The sequence below is a fragment of the Rattus norvegicus genome, chromosome 13 (genome assembly GCF_036323735.1).
Source record: "Rattus norvegicus strain BN/NHsdMcwi chromosome 13, GRCr8, whole genome shotgun sequence".
Classification (NCBI taxonomy): Eukaryota; Metazoa; Chordata; class Mammalia; order Rodentia; family Muridae; genus Rattus; species Rattus norvegicus.
The window spans coordinates 28,496,349-28,516,877 of record NC_086031.1 but is presented as its reverse complement, the minus strand read 5'-3'; the positions used below and the strand labels follow the sequence as shown (position 1 = coordinate 28,516,877).

The window sequence follows — 20,529 nt, the reverse complement described above, 5'->3', positions numbered from 1 at the left end:
TTTATTGACTTGAGTATTTCTCATTTACATTTCGATTGTTATTCCCTTTCCTGGTTTCCAGGCCAACATCTCTCTAACCCCCCCCTTCTATATGGGTGTTCCCTTCCCCATCCTCCCTCCATTACCGTCCTCCCCCCAACAATCACATTCACTGGGGGTTCAGTCTTAGCAGGAACAAGGGCTTCCCCTTGTAGTTAGGTTTTTATTACAAAAAAATATTATTCCATAAAGGAAAAAGATCTAGAGCAATGTTTGGGGTGCTGAGTGTGGTGTATTACATTTCCTTTCCTTTCTTCTTATTTGCATAATATATGCTAAAGACATTCAAGCATGTAACATATTATGAATTTCTTCAGTTAGCAAATTATGGCTTTTCTAAGAGTTTTAGAAAGCAAAGACATGTGGTTTAAGTCTTGAAACAACAACTGGGAGTCTATACGAAGAATTTTACAAAAACATAAAAGGAGATAGAAAAAAATTAAAATTTGTATGTCCAAGGAACAATTTAAGAACACTTTCTACCCAGTAACTTACCCATAAATTAAATTAATGGTCTCTGGATTATTATTTACAGTATTTAATATTTATATTAGATGCATTTTTTTTAAAAACCACATAATGCTATGTAGTCTATATGCTGAACAGCTGGGATGGTTGATAATTTGAAAACGTGGCTGAAACATTTTCATATATTTTACTATATCATGATTTTTAACTGGGTTGTGGTAGTGGCTTATAATTTTATTAATAGCTATTTGCTATTAAATATCCTGATCTTTTCAAGAATGTTAAAAAACAAAATATTAAGACAAAAAAGAGACAAAACAAACTAATCAGAATCACAGTGTTTACTTTCAGCAGTACATGGGGTATTTATGATATAGATTTTCTGGCAAATTTTTCAAGCCATTTGTGAAGAGACCTGAAAAGTTTACTTAATTTTGTACTCTTCTTGTCATTCTTATATATAAAGTATATAGTACTTTAAAAAAATGATCTTTCATAGGTATCAGGATTTGAAATTCTATATTTTTAGAAACACAAAGAAAAGGTCAGTGCCTTATCTATTTGGTACCTCTTAATGTTTATTGATGATATGCAATTAATTATATCCAAATGTTGAATTTTAATAATAATACTCACTTATGTATATGCATTTTAAAAAATTTAAATCAAATAGATATTTACAAAGTGATTTAGGAGTCTAATCAGTGTACCTCTTGTCAATTGATACTTCTTGAAACTACTGTAATGTATAAAAATGCTTTCAATATTATTTATTTTAGAAACAGACTGCTTTCATATTTTGATATTATTTGCAAATTCTTCCACTTATCACACATCTTGGAAAAATCATAACCAATATTCCATAATGAATGATTTATTAGCTCATTTCATTAATTACAAAAATACATGTTTACTGTCCCAGAACTTAAGGGAATTAAGTCTATCGATACAAGTATATTCTCTTGTTTGTATGTTACATATTAAAGTTGTCATGTGAAATGGGAAGAGCAGCATTATTTTTTTAACATGATCATTTTTGTTTGCTTTAGTGAATGGGATTCTGATTAAATGAGACCTAAATCTGAGTTACTGTTAATATGTGTTTTCTCTTTAGGAACATTTGTCATAAAAGTAACAGCCAATGACGCAGATGACCCTACAAGTGGCTATCATGCTCGCATCCTATACAACTTAGAACAAGGTCAACCATACTTTTCTGTTGAACCAACAACAGGTATATGTGAATTAAAAGAAATAGGGAAATTTTTTATGATTTGCAAGAGACAAAATGTCAGCACAATTTATTTGGTTGAAAATATATTCTGTAGTAGATGTCATGTTTCAATATAATATGATGTCATTCACTAATATGTAAATTCACTGAGGCAGTTTATGATTCAGAGATTGGATTTTCCATAAGTATCACATAAAATATTTATATGTGGGATAAAAATATATGCAATAAATCTTATAAATCTATCAGGAAAAAAAGAACACAGGACTTTAAAAATATGGGAAGTAAACATTACAGGAATCTGACTAGACAACATACACCAAAAGATAAAAGAATATTAAAACATCTCACCTTCATTAATATAAAGGGCATGAAGGTAAAAACCAAAAAGATGCATTTTCATTCTTAATTAGATATCTAATTTACTGTATAATTTTAAATATATGGTGTCAGAGGATTAGGAAGTCCATCAAAACAGATGGTTTTATACATTTTTGCCTTTATGTTTGAAACCAGATCCTTTTATACTTCTTAAACAAAGATTGTGATAGCAACTCCATTTTCTATCAATCCCTTCAATACTGTTTAAAGTAAGGGGAATCATGTGCTTCTTTTTTTTTTTTTTTTGAAGTATATCTTAAAATGATCGGTTACTCTTTTATGGTAATTGAACCCAGTGTCTTATATATACTAGAAATAAACTCTGAAATTTGTTATCAGCTATAAATATATACATTGATTACTTAATATTTATATAACTCTATTTGTTTAATGAGTATTAATTGTTATAACCCAATCCACAGGAAAACGCATCTTCCTTTTCAAAATGTATAGGCCTTAAAGTTTTGACATGCCAAGTAATTGTCTCAAACTTAACAAGTTGACAAATGGACAAAGTTCTGATTACTATTAAAATATAAAGGCTTAATTTTTAAAAAAGATAATCTACATTGTAAAATATTTAAATATTTCCCAATGATTTGTGAAATGTTGATGTCTGTCTTTTTCAAGGCTTTTTGAGGTTAAAAGGTTTTATCGAATATGTTTTGTTGTATTGTATTATATTTGTAGCAATGTTCTAAATTCTCTGAAAGGTTATTCATATAATGCATTATTTAAAATATGCAAAAATATACTTTTTTATTTTATGTGCTACCTTTCTTTTTTAGATATTTTTATTTTAATAATATTTTTGAATAATGTATTTTGACCATATTCTTCCCTTGCAATTCCTCCTAGAACCTTTCACCTCAGCCATTGCTCACCTAACCTAATGTTATTGCCTTGTGCTTTCCTCTTCTCTTTCTCTCTTTCTCTCTCCCAAAAAACCTGAAAAATAAAAATCAAAATAAATAAGTAAATGACTAATAAAAGAAAACAATGTCAAAATATCAAAAAAAACAAAAAACAAAAAACAAAAAACAAAAATCACAGAGATCCTTTCATGTTGGCTATCTTCAACTCCTCATGGGCTGCAGTGGAATAGAGCTGATACTGCCAGTGATACAGGATTGGGAAAAAGAAAAAGAAAAAAAAAAACGAAACAGATTTTTCCCATTGCTAGCAGGTATTGATTGTTTATAATTTCTTGGTTAGGGGGTAACCATGGTAAGGTTAGTGCTGTGACTCTATCTGCCTTTACTTGTGTAGACCTTGTACATACTTCCAAAGTCTCTGTGAGTTCACATGAGTGTCAGTCTTGTGGAGTCTGGAGTACACAGTCTTTTTTTTCCTCTTTTGCATATGAACTTAAACCATGATGAATGTGGTTTGATGGAGACAACCATTTTAGACTAAATATTCCAAAGTCTCTCATTCTCTGAACATTGTCAAGTTGTGGATCTCTGTGCACATTTCTGTGTACTGCAAGAAGCGACTTATTTGATGAAGTTTAAGCAAGAAAATAATCAAATAAATTTATTTCATTGCTATATTCTTTCATTCAAAAACATTAGTATCTTTTCCCATAAACGTCCTTATCTTCAGGTTTTTGACTCCTGTAGCAAAACCAGGTATAGAATCCATGAAATGGCCTTTGATACAATTTTAAAATATTGTTGGTTACTCCCATAACATGTGTAGTCTTACTGTACCACTATGTCTTGCAGTCAAGTTGCTATTAAAGGTGACAGGGATTTAGCTGAATAATATTAATTATTAACTATCTCCTATATTGTTATTACAAGTACCTGCTAGTATCATGAACACAAGTTCATGAGTAGGGGTAAAGCATCTACTTAGTCATTGACTTGACTTCTTTGTTTTAGATGACATGTAAGTTCTGCCTTTAGTGACTTATGAGGTTGTACAGAGGAACCTATATACTTGTAAAAGGCTTTGATATATGGGTGTTTCATGGGATCTGTATGCCCAGTGACATATTCACAAAATCACAAGAAATGGAGGTGAATACCTTTTTGAAACTGTTCTTTTGCACATCCGTAATAATAATTTATCAAGAAATCTTAGTTTTTTGGTCTTGCAGCAAGAGAATGTTAGATTTGCTTGGATATTGATTGTATATGTAAAATCATGTGATATTTTTGGGTAGTCATACTTTAGGAACTAAAATACATTTACAAATCTCTTTTAAAGCATGAATAATAAACATCCATTGTCATAATAAACACAGAGCAGCAACAACCAGAGGAAGCTCAATTTCCAGGTGCTTTAACATGCCCAGATTCGCAGGTGAGGTGGTCTCAACTGGCCCAACACCCAAAAAATAAAACTAGGACCTCTAGGATTCAGGGACTCAGGAAACCCTGCCTGGCCATTGGCATGGATTTATTTAAGTTTAAAACTGTACCCAGGAGAGATGTTGGGTGCTGACTCTGCACCCACTCTTACAGCAGCAAAAGGGAACCCAACTCCCAGGTGCAATAACATGCCAGGATCACAGGTGAGGAGGCCACAAAAACTACTCGAACACCCTGAGTAATTGGGACCCCCACAGGAACCTAGGAAATCCAAAGACCACCCTGCCAGAGGCACCAATTCCTTGTAGCATGCAACTGTGACCAAAGCAAACAAGAAAATTCTGTAAAACTCACAGAAAGCCTGATTCCCAGAAGCTATGAGACAACAGGATCTCAGGAGATTGGTTACACCAGGATTTCCGGATCTCAGAGGCAGCTAAGTCACAGGAGCTCTGATACACCCAGAATCTCAGAATCACAAAATCACAGAGAAAACAGAACACTGAAGAGTTCTGACACAACCAAGATCTCAGCAGGCACAGGTTACAGTCACAGACAACAAGGGAAGATATCACTAGAGATAACCATAAGGTAAGAGGCAAGCACAAGAACCTAAGCAACAGAAACGAAGCTACTTGGCATCCTCAGAAGTGAGTTCTCCCATGACAACAACTCTTGGATAACCAATCACTTCAGAAAAGCAAGATTTTGATTTAAAATCATCTCTCATGATGATGATAGAGTACTTTGGAAGGACACAACTCCATTAAAGAAATACAGGAGAACACAGACAAACAGGTAGAATCCCTTAAAGTGAAAACACAAAAAACCTGAAAGAGTTACAGGAAAACACAACAAACGGGTGAAAGAGTTGAACAAAACCATCCAAATTCTAAAAATGGAAATAGAAACAACAAAGATCACAAAGGAAGACAACACTGGAGATACAAAGTGTAGGAAAGAGATCAGGAATAACAGATGCAAACATCACTAAGATAATATAAGAGATAGAAGAGAGAATCTCAGGTGCGGAAGATTCCATAGAAAACATTGACACGACCGCCGGAACCTGAGGGAAACAGACCGGATAAACAGTTCTCTGCACCCAAATCCCGTGGGAGGGAGAGCTAAACCTTCAGAGAGGCAGACAAGCCTGGGAAACCAGAAGAGACTGCTCTCTGCACACACATCTCAGACGCCAGAGGAAAAAGCCAGAGACCATCTGGAACCCTGGTGCACTGAAGCTCCCGGAAACGGCGGCACAGGTCTTCCTGGTTGCTGCCGCTGCAGAGAGCCCGTGGGCAGCACCCCACGAGCGAACTTGAGCCCCGGGACCACAGATAAGGCCAACTTTTCTGCTGCAAGAAAGCTGCCTGGTGAGCTTGGGACACACGGAAGCAGATTTCCTCTAGGACCGGGCACGTTCTGTGTTTACCGGAAGTCCCAAACCCGCGGATCCCGGCCCGCAGCAGCTCTCTGCCCCCAGACCCTGTGAGAGAAAGACCCAACCGCCTGGTCAGGTGGGCACTCCTGAGGCTGCAGAGCGGAAGAGACCACCAACACTGCTCACCCCTGCCCACATCCCTGGACCAAGAGGAAACTGTATAAGGCCTCTGGGCTCCCGTGGGGGAGAGCCCAGGAGCGGCAGGACCCCTGCCTGAGACACCGCCGGAACCTGAGGGAAACAGACCAGATAAACAGTTCTCTGCACCCAAATCCCGTGGGAGGGAGAGCTGAACCTTCAGAGAGGCAGACAAGCCTGGGAAACCAGAAGAGACTGCTCTCTGCACACACATATCAGACGCCAGAGGAAAAAGCCAAAGACCATCTGGAACCCTGGTGCACTGAAGCTCCCGGAAACGGCGGCACAGGTCTTCCTGGTTGCTGCCACAACCACGCAGCACCCCACGAGCGAACTTGAGCCTCGGGACCACAGGTAAGACCAACTTTTCTGCTGCAAGAAAGCTGCCTGGTGAACTCAAGACACAGGCCCACAGGAACAGCTGAAGACCTGTAGAGAGGAAAAACTACACGCCCGAAAGAAGAACACTCTGTCCCCATAACTGATTGAAAGAGAGGAAAACAGGTCTACAGCACTCCTGACACACAGGCTTATAGGAGAGTCTAGCCACTGTCAGAAATAGCAGAACAAAGTAACACTAGAGATAATCTGATGGCGAGAGGCAAGCGCAGGAACCCAAGCAACAGAAACCAAGACTACATGGCACCATCGGAGCCCAATTCTCCCATCAAAACAAACATGGAATATCCAAACACACCATAAAAGCAAGATCTAGTTTCAAAATCATTTTTGATCATGATGCTCGAGGACTTCAAGAAAGACGTGAAGAACTCCCTTAGAGAACAAGTAGAAGCCTACAGAGAGGAATCGCAAAAATGCCTGAAAGAATCGCAAAAATCCCTGAAAGAATTCCAGGAAAACATAAATAAACAAGTAGAAGCCCATAGAGAGGAGACACAAAAATCCCTGAAAGAAATACAGGAAAAAATAAATAAACAAGTAGAAGCCCATAGAGAGGAGACACAAAAATCCCTGAAAGAATTCCAGGAAAACACAATCAAACAGTTGAAGGAATTAAAAATGGAAATAGAAGCAATCAAGAAGGAACACATGGAAGCAACCCTGGATATAGAAAACAAAAAGAAGAGACAAGGAGCTGTAGATACAAGCTTCACCAACAGAATACAAGTGATGGAAGAGAGAATCTAAGGAGCAGAAGATTCCACAGAAATCATTCACTCAACTGTCAAAGATAATGTAAAGCGGAAAAAGCTACTGGTCCAAAACATACAGGAAATCCAGGACTCAATGAGAAGATCAAACCTAAGGATAATAGGTATAGAAGAGAGTGAAGACTCCCAGCTCAAAGGACCAGTAAATATCTTCAACAAAATCATAGAAGAAAACTTCCCTAACCTAAAAAAAGAGATACGCATAGACATACAAGAAGCCTAAAGAACTCCAAATAGATTGGACCAGAAAAGAAACACCTCCCGTCACATAATTGTCAAAGCACAAAACGCACAAAATAAAGGAATAATATTAAAAGCAGTAAGGGGAAAAGGTCAAGTAACATATAAAGGGAGACCTATCAGAATCACACTAGACTTCTCGCCAGAAACTATGAAGGCCAGAAGATCCTGGACTGATGTGATACAGACCCTAAGAGAACACAAATGCCAGCCCAGGTTACTGTATCCAGCAAAACTCTCAATTAACATTGATGGAGAAACCAAGATATTCCATGACAAAACCAAATTTACACAATATCTTTCTACAAATCCAGCACTACAAAGGATAATAAATGGTAAAGCCGAACATAAGGAGGCAAGCTATACCCTAGAAGAAGCAAGAAACTAATCGTCTTGGCAACAAAACAAAGAGAATGAAAGCACACAAACATAACCTCACATCCAAATATGAATATAACGGGAAGCAATAAACACTATTCCTTAATATCTCTCAATATCAATGGCCTCAACTCCCCAATAAAAAGACATAGATTAACAAACTGGATACACAACGAGGACCCTGCATTCTGCTGCCTACAGGAAACGCACCTCAGAGACAAAGACAGACACTACCTCAGAGTGAAAGGCTGGAAAACAACTTTCCAAGCAAATGGTCAGAAGAAGCAAGCTGGAGTAGCCATTCTAATATCAAATAAAATCAATTTCCAACTAAAAGTCATCAAAAAAGATAAGGAAGTACACTTCATATTCATCAAAGGAAAAATCCACCAAGCTGAACTCTCAATCCTAAATATCTATGCCCCAAATACAAGGGCACCTACATACGTAAAAGAAACCTTACTAAAGCTCAAAGCACACATTGCACCTCACACAATAATAGTGGGAGATTTCAACACACCACTCTCATCAATGGACAGATCATGGAATCAGAAATTAAACAGTGATGTCGACAGACTAAGAGAAGGCATGAGCCAAATGGACTTAACGGATATTTATAGAACATTCTATCCTAAAGCAAAAGGATATACCTTCTTCTTAGCTCCTCATGGTACTTTCTCCAAAATTGACCATATAATTGGTCAAAAAACGGGCCTCAACAGGTACAGAAAAATAGAAATAATCCCATGTGTGCTATCAGACCACCACGGCCTAAAACTGGTCTTCAATAACAATAAGGGAAGAATGCCCACATATACGTGGAAATTGAACAATGCTCTACTCAATGATAACCTGGTCAAGGAAGAAATAAAGAAAGAAATTAAAAACTTTTTAGAATTTAATGAAAATGAAGATACAACATACTCAAACTTATGGGACACAATGAAAGCTGTGCTAAGAGGAAAACTCATAGCGCTGAGTGCCTGCAGAAAGAAACAGGAAAGAGCATATGTCAGCAGCTTGACAGCACACCTAAAAGCTCTAGAACAAAAAGAAGGAAATACACCCAGGAGGAGTAGAAGGCAGGAAATAATCAAACTCAGAGCTGAAATCAACCAAGTAGAAACAAAAAGGACCATAGAAAGAATCAACAGAACCAAAAGTTGGTTCTTTGAGAAAATCAACAAGATAGATAAACCCTTAGCCAGACTAACGAGAGGACACAGAGAGTGCGTCCAAATTAACAAAATCAGATACGAAAAGGGAGACATAACTACAGATTCAGAGGAAATTCAAAAAATCATCAGATCTTACTATAAAAACCTATATTCAACAAAACTTGAGAATCTTCAGGAAATGGACAATTTCCTAGACAGATACAAGGTACTGAAGTTAAATCAGGAACAGATAAACCCAATTAAACAACCCCATAACTCCTAAGGAAATAGAAGCAGTCATTAAAGTTCTCCCAACCAAAAAGAGCCCAGGTCCAGACGGGTTTAGTGCAGAATTCTATCAAACCTTCATAGAAGACCTCATACCAATATTATCCAAACTATTCCACAAAATTGAAACAGATGGATCACTACCGAATACCTTCTACGAAGCCACAATTACTCTTATACCTAAACCAAACAAAAACCCAACAAAGAAAGTGAACTTCAGACCAATTTCCCTTATGAATATCGACACAAAAATACTCAATAAAATTCTGGCAAAACGAATTCAAGAGCACATCAAAACAATCATCCACCATGATCAAGTAGCCTTCATCCCAGGCATGCAGGGATGGTTTAATATACTGAAAACCATCAATGTGATCCATTATATAAATAGAATGGAATAGAATTGAAGACCCAGAAATGAACCCACACACCTATGGTCACTTGATTTTTGACAAAGGAGCCAAAACCATCCAATGGAAAAAAGATAGCATTTTCAGCAAATGGTGCTGGTTCAACTGGAGGGCAAAATGTAGAAGAATGCAGATCGATCCATCCTTATCACCCTGTACAAAGCTTAAGTCCAAGTGGATCAAGGACCTCCACATCAAACCAGACACACTCAAACTAATAGAAGAAAAACTAGGGAAGCATCTGGAACACATGGGCACTGGAAAATTTCCTGAACAAAACACCAATGGCTTATGCTCTAAGATCAAGAATCGACAAATGGGATCTCATAAAACTGCAAAGCTTCTGTAAGGCAAAGGACACTGTGGTTAGGACAAAACAGCAACCAACAGATTGGGAAAAGATATTTGTCAATCCTACAACAGATAGAGGCCTTATATCCAAAATATACAAAGAACTCAAGAAGTTAGACAGCAGGGAAACAAATAACCCTATTAAAAAATGGGGTTCAGAGCTAAACAAAGAATTCACAGCTGAGGAATGCCGAATGGCTGAGAAACACCTAAAGAAATGTTCAACATCTTTAGTCATAAGGAAAAAGCAAATCAAAACAACCCTGAGATTTCACCTCACACCAGTGAGAATGGCTGAGATCAAAAACTCAGGTGACAGCAGATGCTGGCGAGGATGTGGAGAAAGAGGAACACTCCTCCATTGTTGGTGGGATTGCAGACTGGTAAAACCATTCTGGAAATCAGTCTGGAGGTTCCTCAGAAAATTGGACATTGAACTGCCTGAGGATCCAGCTCTACCTCTCTTGGGCATATACCCAAAAGATGCCTCAACATATAAAAGAGACACGTTCTCCACTATGTTCATCGCAGCCTTATTTATAATAGCCAGAAATTGGAAAGAACCCAGATGCCCTTCAACAGAGGAATGGATACAGAAAATGTGGTACATCTACACAATGGAATATTACTCAGCTATCAAAAACAACGAGTTTATGAAATTCATAGGCAAATGGTTGGAACTGGCAAATATCATCCTGAGTGAGCTAACCCAATCACAGAAAGACATACATGGTATGCACTCATTGATAAGTGGCTATTAGCCCAAATGCATGAATTACCCTAGATCCCTAGAACAAACGAAACTCAAGACGGATGATCAAAATGTGAATGCTTCACTCCTTCTTTAAATGAGGAAAAAGAATACCCTTGCCAGGGAAGGGAGAGGCAAAGATTAAAACAGAGACTGAAGGAACACCCATTCAGAGCCTGCCCCACAGGTGGCCCATACATATACAGCCACCCAATTGGACAAGATGGATGAAGCAAAGAAGTGCAGACCGACAGGAGCAGGATGTAGATTGCCCTGAGAGACACAGCCAGAATACAGCAAATACAGAGGCGAATGCCAGCAGCAAACCACTGAACTGAGAATAGGTCCCCCGTTGAAGGAATCAGAGAAAGAACTGGAAGAGCTTGAAGGGGCTCGAGACCCCAAAAGTACAACAATTTCAAGCAACCAGAGCTTCCAGGGACTAAGCCACTACCTAAAGACTATACATGGACTGACCCTGGACTCTGACCCCATAGGTAGCAATGAATATCCTAGTAAGAGCACCAGTGGAAGGGGAAGCCCTGGGTCCTGCTAAGACTGAACCCCCAGTGAACTAGACTATGGGGGGAGGGCGGCAATGGGGGGAGGGTTGGGAGGGGGACACCCATAAAGAAGGGGAGGGGGGAGGGGGATGCTTGCCCGGAAACCGGGAAAGGGAATAACACTTGAAATATATATAAGAAATACTCAAGTTAATAAAAAAAATTTTAATTACAATAAAATCAGCAACATCCAAAAAAAAATGCACAACTAATAAAAAACTTATTGCTTTTCAAAAAAAAAGAGAAATACTCAAGTAAATAAAAAAAAAAAAGAAAAAAGAAAACATTGACACAACAGCCAAAGAAGAGGACAAATGCAAAAAACTCCTAACCAAAAACATCCAGGATATAAAGAACACAATAAGAAGACCAAACCACAGGAAAATAGGTATAGAAAAGAGCAAAGATTCAATATCTTGAACAAAATTAAAGAAGAAAATTCTCCTAACCTAAAAAAAGAGATTCCCATGAACATACAAGAAGCCTACAGAACTCTAAGTTGACTTGATCAGAAAAGAAACATTTTTTTTTTCTCACAGAGGAGAGAAATAAGGAAAGAATATTGAAAGCAGTAAGGGAAAAAAAGATCAGGTAACATATAGAGGTAGACCTATCAGAATTACACCCGACTTCTGAACAGAAACTATGAAAGCCAGGAGAACCTGGGTAAATGTCAAACAGACCTTGAGAAAACAGAAATGCCAACCCAGGCTACTATACCCAGCAAAACTCTCAATAAACATAGATGGAGAAACAAAGATTCCATGACAACCCCAAATTAGCACAGTATATTTACACAAACACAGCCCAGCAAAGGATAATGGAAAACTCCAATATATGGAGGGAAACTACACCACAGCAATAGCAAGAAAGTAATCTTCTTTCAACAAACCCCAAAGAAGATACCCAATCAAACATAATTGCACCTCTAACAAAACTGTAACAGGAACCAACAAACATTTCCTTAATATTGCTAAGCATCAATAGACTCGATTTCCCAATAAAAACACATAGACTGACTGGCTACATAAACAGGACCCAGCATTTTACCGTATATGGGAAAACACCTCTGTGAAAAGGAAATACATTACCTCAGAGAAAAAGTCTGGGAAAATTTTTTCCAAGCAAATGGTCCCAAGAAACAAGGTGGAATAGCCATTCTAATATCAATTAAGTCTATTTTCAACTAAAATTTATCAAAAAAGATTTTAAAAAGGACAATTCATATTTGCCAAAAAAAAAGTCTACCAAGATGAACTTTCAATTCCCAACACCAGTGCTCCAAATGCAAGGGCATGCACATTCATAAAAGAAACTTTACTAAAGCTCAGAGAGAACATGGCAACTCAGACAACAGTAGTGGGAGATTTAACACTCCACACTTACCAATGGACAGATCATGGAAACAGAAGGTAAACAGTGAAATTAACAGAAGTTTTGAACCAAATGAACTTAACAAACATCAATAGAACATTTCATCTCCCATGCTTATGGATTGGCAGGATTAAGATAGTAAAATTAACCATCGTGCCAAAAGCAATCTATAGATTGAATGCAAGCCCCTTCAAAATTCCAACTCAATTTTTCATAGAGTGATAAAGGGAAACGTGCAAATCATTTTTGAATAACAGATAACCCAAGGATAGTGAAAACTATCCTCATAATAAAAGAACTTTTGGGGGAATCACCATCCCTGACATCGAGGTATATTATTGAGCAATAGTGATAAAACCTGCATGGCATTGGTACACAGAAAGGCAGGTAGATCAATGGAAAAGAATTCAAGACCCAGATGTGAAACCACATACTTATGGTCACTTGATCTTTCACAAGGAATTAAACATCCAGTGGAAATAAATACTGTATTTTCAACATATGGTCCTGTTTCAACTGGAGGCCAACATGTAGAAGAATGCAAATAAATTAAGACTTATCCCCTTGCAATAAGTTCAAGTCCAAATGGATCAAGGATCTCAGCATAAAACCAGATACACTGAAATTAATAAAAGAGATAGTAGGGAAGAGCCTCCAACACATAGATAAAGGGAAAATTTTCCTGAGTAGAACACCAACAGTTTATGCTCTAAAATCAAAAATTGACAAATGGGACCTCATAAAATTTCAAAACTTCTGTAATGCAAATTACACTATCAATAAGACGAAAAGATCAACCAAAAGCTGGGGAAAAGATATTTACCAACCCTACATCTGAGAGAGGGTTAATATCCAATATATACCAAGAACTCAAGAAGGTAGAATCTGGAGAACCAAATTACCCTATTAAAAATGGGGTACAGAACTAAACATAGAATTCTCAACTGGGGAATAATAAATGGATTCAAAGCACTTAAAAAATGTTCAACATCCATAGTCATCAGGGGAATGGAAATCAAAACGATCCTGAGATTCCACCTCACATTAGTCAAAATGGTTACAACCAAAAACTCATGTGACAACAGATGCTGAGAAAGATGTGGAGGTGTGCAATCCCACTTTTGGTGGGATTGCAAGCTGGTATGACCACTCTGGAAATCAATCTGATGGTTCCTCATAAAATTGGACATAGTGATACCTGAGGAACCACCTTTACCACTTTTGAGCATAAACCCCTAAAATGCTCAAACATATAGCAAGGATACATGCTCCACTATGTTCATAGCACTCATATTAATAATAGACAGAAGTTGGGAAGAACCCAGACCTCCTTCAACAGAGGATATAGAAAATGTGGCACATTTATACAATGGAGCATTACTCATCTATTAAAAACAATGACTTCATGATATTCTCAAGCATGGGAATAGAAGTAGAAAATATCATACTGAATCTGGTAACCCAATCACAGAAAAACACCCATGGTATGCACTGACTGATAAGTGGATATTATCACAAAACCTCAGAGTACCCTAGATACATTTAAAGACCACATGAAGCTGAAGAAGAAGGAAGACCAAATTGTGGATGCTTCAGTCCTTCTTGGAAGGTAGAACAAAATATTCATAAGAGAAAATATGGAGACAAAATGTGGAGCAGAGACCAAAGGAAAGGCTATTCAGAGAGTGCCACTCCTGCGAATTCATTACATATACAGTCACCAAAGCCAGACACAATTGTGGATGACAGGAAGTAGATGCTGACAGGAATCTGATAGAGTTGTCTTCTGAGAGGCTCTGCCAAAGCCTGAAAATCACTAGGCAGATGCTTGCAGCCAAACATTGGACTGAAAATGGAGTCCAAAATGGAGGAGTTAGAGAAAGGACTGAAGGAACTGAATGGGTTTACAACATAATATATATTATAAACCAACCAAATGGGAAGAACAACATAATATATATTATAAACCAACCAAATCCCTCAGAGCTCCCATGGACTCAACAATAAATCAGTGTACACATGGCTCCAGCTGCATATGTAGCACAGGGTGGCTTTGTTGGCATCACTGGGAGCAGAGGCCCTTGGTCCTGTGAAGTCTCAAAGCTCTAGTTTAGAAGAACATCAGGGCAGCGTGGCAGGAGAAAGTCGGTGGGTGGGTGGGGAAGCATCCTCATAAAAGCATGGGGAGAGGGGATAGGATAGGGGTTTTCTTGAGGGGAAACTGGGAAAGGAGATGACATTTAAAATATAAATAAAAAATCCAATAAAAGAAAAGTAAAAAAATAACCACAGAGGAAATATAGTATAATTTCCTTGATTACACACACACACACACACACACACACACACACACACACACACATATATATATATATATATATATATATATATATGCAGAAAATTGAAACTGTTATCCTGCTTGGCTTCTAGTTTTAACTACACATAAAGATATAATCTTCTATCACAATTGAAAGTTTTTCTTAGAGCACAGTTTCTCCTTTAACAAGGTTTTTCCATTTAGATTCTTTTCATCTACATATATGTTTTAGAAGCGCAAGATGAAGGATGCTCTAATAATAATTAACAGAAATTAGAAACATTGATTGATGGATAACAAGAATGTGGTACATTTATACAATGCAACATTATTTAAGTCTTTGGAGAAAGACAGATGGGATTGGGAAAAATGTTCTAGTTGAAGTAATCCAGACTCAAAAATACAAATATCAGATGTTTTCTATTATATATGGATGTTAGCATTTAAGATTTCAATGAGAACATTACAATAAAAATAATCCCAAAGATTTGGTAACTAATAAAGTCCTATTGTGGAAGGATATTTCAAAGAATAGGAAATCATATGCAGTATTGTAGAGAAATGAATGAAAAACTAGAACAGAAAGATTGAATGAGAAGGTAAGGTAGCAAGAGAGAATAATAAAGGGGAACATATGGGGAGTTGTAACTTTCACAAACTATCATCTGCAAATCACATCTAATATTAGCACCATAGAAGATTTCTTTTTTTCTTTTCCTTTTTTTCTTTCTTTCTTCCTTTTTTTTTCTTTTCTGCTAGGGTCTAAGGCCTCACAAGACATGGCCCTTTGAACAGCTGTGTGTTAGCAGACATGACTTCCCTTTAGTGGAGAATACCTTGAGCCCAGTCACAAAAGTGGTCAGGTTACTGTCCTCCTAACATTTGAAATGTATCATTTAACTCAAGATGCTTCACTCCTTCTTAAAATGGGGAACAAAAATTTTCAAAGGAGGGGATATGGAGGCAAAGTTTGGAGCAGAGACTGAAGAAACCAACATTCAGAGCCTGTCCCACATGGATATATATATATATATATTCCACCAAAACTATATAAGATTGAAGAAGCTAAGAAGTGCATGTTGACAGGAGCTGGATATAGCTGTCTCTGAGAGGCACAGCTAGAGCATGTCAAATACAGAGCAGCAGTGAACATGAGCAAGCAAGTATCTCTGATGTAAGGGTTTTTGGGTCATATACTCTAAAGCAGCATAGATATTGATTGATTACTGGATTCTTCAGAAAATTCTACACTGATTTCGATAGTTGCTGAACCAGTTTGCTTTCTAACATAAATTTTCTCCTTTCCCTGGTTTAATTTTTATTTATTGTTGTTCTATAAGTATTAAAATATAAATATTTAATTCCTTCATAGAATCTTGTTTGTTAAATTCTGAATTTACACTAGGCATTATACCATATGAAGGATTTTTCACAGTTTGACTATATGACCTCTTAAATAATAAGAATAATTAAAGAATTTTAAATGTGGGCTTTTGTATCATAGAACTTCAAACTATCTAATAAACATGTCATTATCAATGAATACATATGTTTACTCATTAAGAATTTCCAAATGAATATAAAGATTTAATTGAGAAAGAGAAAGTGAGGGTAAATTTACATTTCTTATAAAGGAACATTTTGCTAAACCCAGGATGAGGACCTAAGTTTGGGCCAAAGTGAAGAAAAGAGTAAATTGGCCTCTTGCGTAATGAAGAAAATATAAAAGATAGACATTCATTTTTTAAATGGTAAAAATTGAGGCTCCTGAAATACTTTGAATATACTTGCTTTACTACTGTATTTAGGTTATAGTCTAATTTAGTAATGTAATAAGAGGACTGGACAAATTAGCATTAAATTTTACTATTTTTGCAGATCTCTGTGTAAGTAGCTAGCATATATCAGGATGAGTGTTACATCATGAGATGAATAAGATATTAGCTAGAAAAATTCATGAGTAATAATAACTGGGGCTATATTATTTGTTTTTAAAAGGAGTCATAAGGATATCTTCTAAAATGGATAGAGAGTTGCAAGATACATACTGTGTAATTATTCAAGCCAAGGACATGCTTGGTCAGCCTGGAGCCCTATCTGGAACAACGACCATATCAATTAAGCTGTCAGATATTAATGACAACAAGCCAATATTCAAAGAAAGTAAGTAGGAAGTATATTAAATTTCTATTTTATTTTATATCATGTGAATATGCACATATGTTAAATTTATCACTCTACACAGAACATTTTAACAGCTAAAATTACATAAAATGTGCTCTTTTTATACAGCTGAATTGTTCTAACATGAAAACATCAGAGAAAAAGTCATGTGTCTGTGCTCTATTTCTGCAGTGATAAATTGCCACTATCGTTTTTGAAAACTTTAGTATGGAGTCAGTAGGCTACAACCAAAATACCCTGCACGTTTCCTGTACCTCTTGGGCACAATCTACTTCATTCTTTATTCGATTGTGGACATTGTCCAGTTGTCTATGTAGCTAGGATTAAAGTTTCCTTAATGGCTGTTAGCTGGGGTCAGTCAGAAATCCAAAGGTTGCCTGATTATTCTTGACTGGCCACACATCTCAGCAGCATCTAGTATACTAAATATCTCTCACACTTACACATCTCTTCAAACATCTGTGGCTCTATTACCATTTTGATGGTTTCATATGATTAGAGTAGGGAACTAAATGAGTCAGGGTATATTCTCTCTGTAAAGGCCAACTTATTAACAATTTATTGTACTTACAAGTTTGATTGCATTTGTTATTTGAGAAACACGTTCAGGAAATCAGAAGGAATTGAGATGAAATCCTTTTTGAAACTTTTCTCTCATGCATCTGTAGTAACTTAAGAAATTTTACATTTTGCTCTTGCAGCAAGAAAAAATTATATTTGCTCTAATAATTTATTATGTACATCAAATCATGAGAAATTTTCAGGTAGTCATATCTTGGAAACAAAAATAGATGTATAAGTATTTTTAAAAGTATGAAAAATTATCAATTTTCATCAAAAACACAAGATGAAAAGAATAGTAGATGTGATCATAAACCATAGCATAACTTTTAGACTTTGATTATAGGTGTGCAGAAATGAAACTGTCATTCATTTGGCTTCTAGTTTTAATAGACTTTAATGTTTTATTAAGGTCTTTCTATTTTATCATTTTTGTTTTTTTTATTATTTTGTTGTGTATGTATTTTTAATGTATGTAATGATATTAGTTTTTTATTAAAATGTTTTTACTTACATTTCAAATGTTATCCCATTTCCAGGTTTCCAGTTCATTAACCTACCCTATGCCCCCTCCACCTTCTTCTTTGAGGGTATACTCCACCTGTCCAAACATCATTTTTTGCCTTCTGCCCTGACATGTCCCTACACTCGGGGACGGAGGTGTCCAGCCTTGGCAGAACCAAGGGCTTCTCTTCCCATAGGTGTGGAACAAGATCATCCTCTGTTACATATGCAGTTGGATCATGGATCTGTCCATGTGTATGCTTTGGATGGTGGTTTAGTCCACGGAACTCAGATTGATGGGTATTGTTGTTCTTATAGGGTTGTAAATCCTATCAGCTCCTTCAATCGTTTCTCAAACTTCTCCAATGGGGACCCCATTCTTATTTCAATTGTTGACTGTGAGCATTTGCCTCTGTATTTGTCAGGTTCTGGCAGAGCCTCTCAGGAGACAGCTATATCAGGCTCCTGTCAGCATGCAATTCTTGGCATCAGTAATACTGTCTAAGTTTGGTAGCTGTGTGTTTATGGGCTGGATCTTCAGGTGGGACAGTCTCTGAATGGTCATTCCTTAAGTCTCTGCTCCAAACTTTGTCTCCATATTTCCTCCTATGAGTGCTTTTGTTCCCCTTTCTAAGAAGGACTGAAAGATCTGCATTTTGGTTGTCCTTTTTCTTGAGCTTCATGTAGTCTGTGGATATTATCATTGGATAATCTGAACATTGTAGCTAATATCCACTTTACTTTTTTTTTTTCAGAGCTGGGGACCAAACCCAGGGCCTTGCGCTTGCTAGGCAAGCACTCTACCACTGAGCTAAATCCCCAACCCCTTCCACTTTTCAATGATTGAATACCATGTGTATTTTTTTGGTGATTGGGTTACCTCACTCAGGATATTTTATAATTTCATCTTTTTCCTGTGAATTTCATGAAGTCATTGTTTTCAATACCTAACTAGTACTCCATTATATAAATTCACCACATTTTCTGTATCCATTCCTCTGCTGGAGGCATCTGGGTTCTTTTTAGCTTCTGGTTATTATAAATAGGGCTGCTATGCACATAGTGGAGCATGTGTCCTTGTTATATGTTGGAGCATCTTTTGGGTGTATACCCAGAAGTGTTATAGCTACGTCCTCAAATAGTACTATGTCTGATTTTCTGAGCAACCACCAGACTGTTTTTCAGAGTGGTTATACCAGCTTGCAATCCCATCAACGACAGAGGAGTATTTCACTTTCTCCACATTCTTGCCACCATCTGTTGTCATCAGAGTTTTTTTTTTTTTATCCTAGTCATTATGACTAATGTGAGGTGAAATCTCAGGGGTGTTTCCCTAATGACTAAGGATGTTGAACGTTTCTTTACATGCTTCTCAAACATTTGATATTCCTCAGTTGAGAGTTTTCTTTTTAGCTCTGCACCCCATTTTTTAAATAGGGATATTTGATTCTCTGGAGTCTAACTTCTTGAGTGCTTTGTATATTTTGGATATTAGTCCTCTAGAAGATAAAGGTTTGGTAAAGATCTTTTCTCAATCTGTTGTTTGCCATTTTGTCCTAGTGACAGTGTTCTTTGCTTTACAGAAACTTTGGAATTTTGTGAAGTCCCATTTGTGATCTTAAAGCATATACCATTGGTGTTCTATTCAGGAAAATTTCCCCAGTACCCATGTTTTCAAGGTTCTTCTCCACTTTTTCTTCTATTAGTTTGAGTATATCTGGTTTTATGAGGAGGTCGTTGATCCACTTGGACAGAAATTTGGACTGGGAAATAAGAATGATATATTTCTATTCATCTGCATGGTGACTTCCAGTTGAACCTGCAACATTTGTTGAAAATGTTATTTTTTTTTCCACTGGGTAGTTTTAGCTCCTTTGTCAAACATCTAGTGACCATAGGTGTATGGGTTCATTTCTGGGTCTTCAATTCTAGTCCACTCATCTACCTGCCTGTCTCTGTATCAATACTGTACAGTTTTGTCACTATTGCTCTGTAATATAGCTTGAGGTCAGGGATGGTGATTTCCCCTGAAGTTCTCTTACTGTTGAGGATAGTTTTCACTATACTGAGTTTTTTTGTTATTCCAAAAGAATTTGCAAATTGCTATTTCTAACTCTAATAAAAATTGGAAGATGATATATTCTTTTGTTTTAGGATGAAATGTTCTATAAATATCTGTTAAATCCATTTGATTCATAACTTCTGTTAGTTTTTCTATATCTCTGTTTATTTTCAGTTTCCATGATCTGTCCATTGA

The 20,529-nt window shown here is 36.8% G+C and overlaps 1 protein-coding gene across 5 annotated transcripts in view; it reads left to right on the top strand.

Moving 5' to 3' along the window:
• The window catches only part of Cdh19 (cadherin 19), a 111,572-nt gene that overhangs the window by 45,055 nt on the left and 45,988 nt on the right, over positions 1-20,529 (top strand). For 4 of the 5 annotated variants that reach the window (XM_039090879.2, XM_017598843.3, XM_039090877.2 and 1 more), the window contains 2 exons: positions 1,622-1,741; positions 17,022-17,186. In XM_039090879.2, the coding sequence (XP_038946807.1) occupies positions 1,622-1,741; positions 17,022-17,186 (285 nt within the window). The other variant, XM_039090880.2, reaches the window with a different exon arrangement.